General features: G+C 41.9%; 1 protein-coding gene across 1 annotated transcript; it reads left to right on the forward strand.

The window, feature by feature from the left end:
- The first annotated feature begins 2,628 nt into the window (after positions 1 to 2,628).
- Positions 2,629 to 2,894, forward strand: LOC102836298 (tachykinin-3-like). The gene is made up of 2 exons (XM_006860746.1): positions 2,629 to 2,662; positions 2,821 to 2,894. The coding sequence occupies exons 1-2, from the start codon at positions 2,629 to 2,631 to the stop codon at positions 2,892 to 2,894; spliced, it is 108 nt and encodes a 35-aa protein (XP_006860808.1).
- Positions 2,895 to 3,224: the final 330 nt, after the last annotated feature.

Below are 3,224 nucleotides of genomic sequence, written 5' to 3' on the forward strand. Positions count from 1 at the left end.
CCAGAGAAGCAGTGACGCCAGAAATGGAGGCAGAGACGATGACATGGAGAGATAGAGCAGCTGGGGAGTCTGGACTCAGAGAGGGAGAGGGGGTATGTGCTGATGGCTGGGGGGCAGGCTTGCAGGGTATACTCTTTGGTTGTTTAATGATACATGGAGGGGATTGTAATCATTGCAATGAAACAAAATACAATAGAATGAATGTAAAGCTGGTGTTCTCCCATGTAAACTACCACATAAGTCACAATTAAAAGGTAAAACTAAAAAAAAGTCTATAGCCTTCAATATGGATTACACCTCAACATAAAGAAAACAAAAATCCTCACAACTAGGTGACTAGTGGCAAAAAGTCATTGAGAAGACAAGAAAGAACCTTCTCCTTTTTGCTTTCTTCATGTATGATGTTCTTGATGTCATACCACAACTCTTCTGGTCTTCAGTCTTTAATGTTTAATGTATCAAATCTGTTCTTCAGATGACCTCTAAACTGAGGTGGGATATAGTCAAGGTCATATTTTGGCTCTCCTGGACTTGTTTTGATTTTCTTCAGCTTCAGTTTGAATTTGAATGTGAGTTATTGATGGTCTGTTCCACAGTCTGCCCCTGGCCTTTTTTTGACTGATGATATGGAACTTTTCCATCATCTCTTTAAATCAATGTCAGACCTTGACTATATCCCACCTGAATTTAGAAATCATTTGAAGAACAGATTTGATACATTAAACACTAAAGACCGAAGACCAGAAGAGTTGTGGGATAACATCAAGAACACCATACATGAAGAAAGCAAAAAGTCATTGAGAAGACAAGAAAGAAGGAGAAGGTCAAAAAGGATGTCAGAAGAGACAATGAAACTTGCTCTCCAGTGTAGAGATGCTAAAACAAATGGAAGAATTGAGGAGGTCCAAGAGCTGAACAGAAAATTTGAAAGATCAGCGTGAGAAGGTAAAGCCAATTATTACAACAAAATGTGCAAAGATCTGAAGTCAGAAAACCAAAAAGGAAGAACACACTCAGCATTTCTCAAGCTGGGGGAACTGAAGAAAAAATTCAAGCCTCGACTTTCTTTATTGAAAGATTCTCTGGGCGTATTACTGAATGATGCAGAAAGCATCAAGAGAAGATAGAAGTAATCCACAGAGTCACTCTACCAAAAGAAAATGGTTAATGTTCAACCATTTCAAGAGGTAGCATATGATCAAGAGCCAATGAGACTCAGGGAGGAAGTCCAAAGTGCATTGAAGGAATTGGCAAAGGACAAGGCACCAGGAATTGATAGAATCAAAATTGAAATCTTTCAAGACAATAAGGTAGCACAGGAGGCACTCACTCATCTCTGCCAAGAAATTTGGAAAACAACTATCTGGCTGACTGATTGGAGAGATCCGTATTTGTGCCCATTCCAAAGACAGGTGACCCAATGGAATGCAGAAATCATCGGACAATCTCATTGATATCCCATGCGAGTAAAGTTTTACTAAAAGTAATACAGAAACAGCTGCAAGCATACATTGACAAGAGAACTTTCAGAGGTTCAAACCAGATTCAGAAGAGGCCGTGGAATGAGGGATATCATTGCTAATATCCAATGGATCTTGGCTGAAAGCAGAGAATATCAGAAAGATGTTTACCTGTGCTTTATTGACTATGCAAAGGGTTTTGATTGTGTGGATCATGACAAGCTATGGACAACATTGTGAAGTATGAGTATTCCAGAACACTTAATTGTGCTCATGAGGAATCTGTACCTGGACCAAGAAGCAGTTGTTCTAACAGAACATGGGAACACTGACCAGTTTAAAATTAAGAAAGGTGTGTGACAAGGTTGTATTCTTTCACCATACTTATTCAACCTGTATGCTGAGCAAATAATCCAAGAAGGTGGGTTCTATTAAGAAAAATGTGGCATCAGGATTGGAGGAAGACTCATTAACAACCTGCGATATGCAGGTTATTGCCCTTAGCAACAAATCATTTTCCTTGAAATGACAAGCTGACTTGGTTCATTTAGAAGGGAATGACTGCCAAATGTATCTGCTAGTCATTCTTTCAAGTCAAAATTGTGCTCCATGGAAGAAAAAACTCCCAGTCATCGTGCCATATAAACCAACTCACAGTGCCAACCATCGACTTGTGTACCACACCATGCCAGCTTCCCATTCTATCACTCCGAATATGAGAAGGATTTAGGGTGGAGATCTAATTAAATTCACAGTTTGGGCTGCTTTGTGGAGGATATTCCTAAATTAAACTGGCTTTAAAAAGTTCATGGGACATTCTAAGATCCCCTCCATTCCCCTTTATTTCTTCAGGTGGCTCTCATATCATCAGTGGGGGTGGGAAGTGGGCTTTGCTCCCTGCCAGCTTCCTGATTCTGTCAGAACATCTAGGTCAGGCTCAAAGCTGCCCTACAAGTACTACGTGGAGCACCTTGCTGTTTGCAGCCACCCTAGCCCTTAGCCTGAACCAAAGCTGCACGGCTGTCTATGAGGAGTCACAGGGACAAGTGGGCCCCCATGGGGGGGCCACAGCAAGAAGGACTTGGATCACTCCAAGCTGCCCCCTTCACTGCTCCAAAGACTCTTAGACAACCACTGAGTCTCACTGGATGGGCTGAGCCAGGGCAGCATGGGTTCCAAAGAGTCAACATATCCCCAGAAATGTGTCATGTATGACTTCTTTTTGGGGTTTATGGGCAAGAGGATCATGCAGCCAGATGCTTCTCTTGATGTGAACCAAGAGAACGTCTCCAGCTTTGGCAAGCTCAAGTATCTTCCCAACACAGAGTGGAGCCTATGGGCAAGAAGAATATCCAGCCAGATACTCCTCTTGATGTGAACCAAGAGAACATCCCTAGCTTTGGCAATCACAAGTATCTTCCCAACGCAGAGTGAGCACTCCATTTCTGGATCCCTGGGCTCATCACAAAGACACCCCCGTCACTGTATCGTGGTTCTCTGTGTCTGCTATCTGATTTCCATTTTTTCCCCCATCAGTGTTAACAGTTCATTCTTGGATTCCTCCTTACTTCTACCTCACCCTCTTGTAGACAGTATGTAGTGACTATCCATGATCCCAACAGACAAGAACTAGATAGGCATGAAGTTTCTGTACTATTCACATTAACAATACAAGGTCCCTTCTACTCCTCAAGAATAAAAGATTTTGGCATATGAAAGGAAAAAAAAAAAAAGCAACCTTGCTTGCTGAAAGTGAAGAGGACT

This window comes from Chrysochloris asiatica, unplaced genomic scaffold, assembly GCF_000296735.1.
Source record: "Chrysochloris asiatica unplaced genomic scaffold, ChrAsi1.0 scaffold00039, whole genome shotgun sequence".
In the NCBI taxonomy this organism is placed as follows: Eukaryota; Metazoa; Chordata; class Mammalia; order Afrosoricida; family Chrysochloridae; genus Chrysochloris; species Chrysochloris asiatica.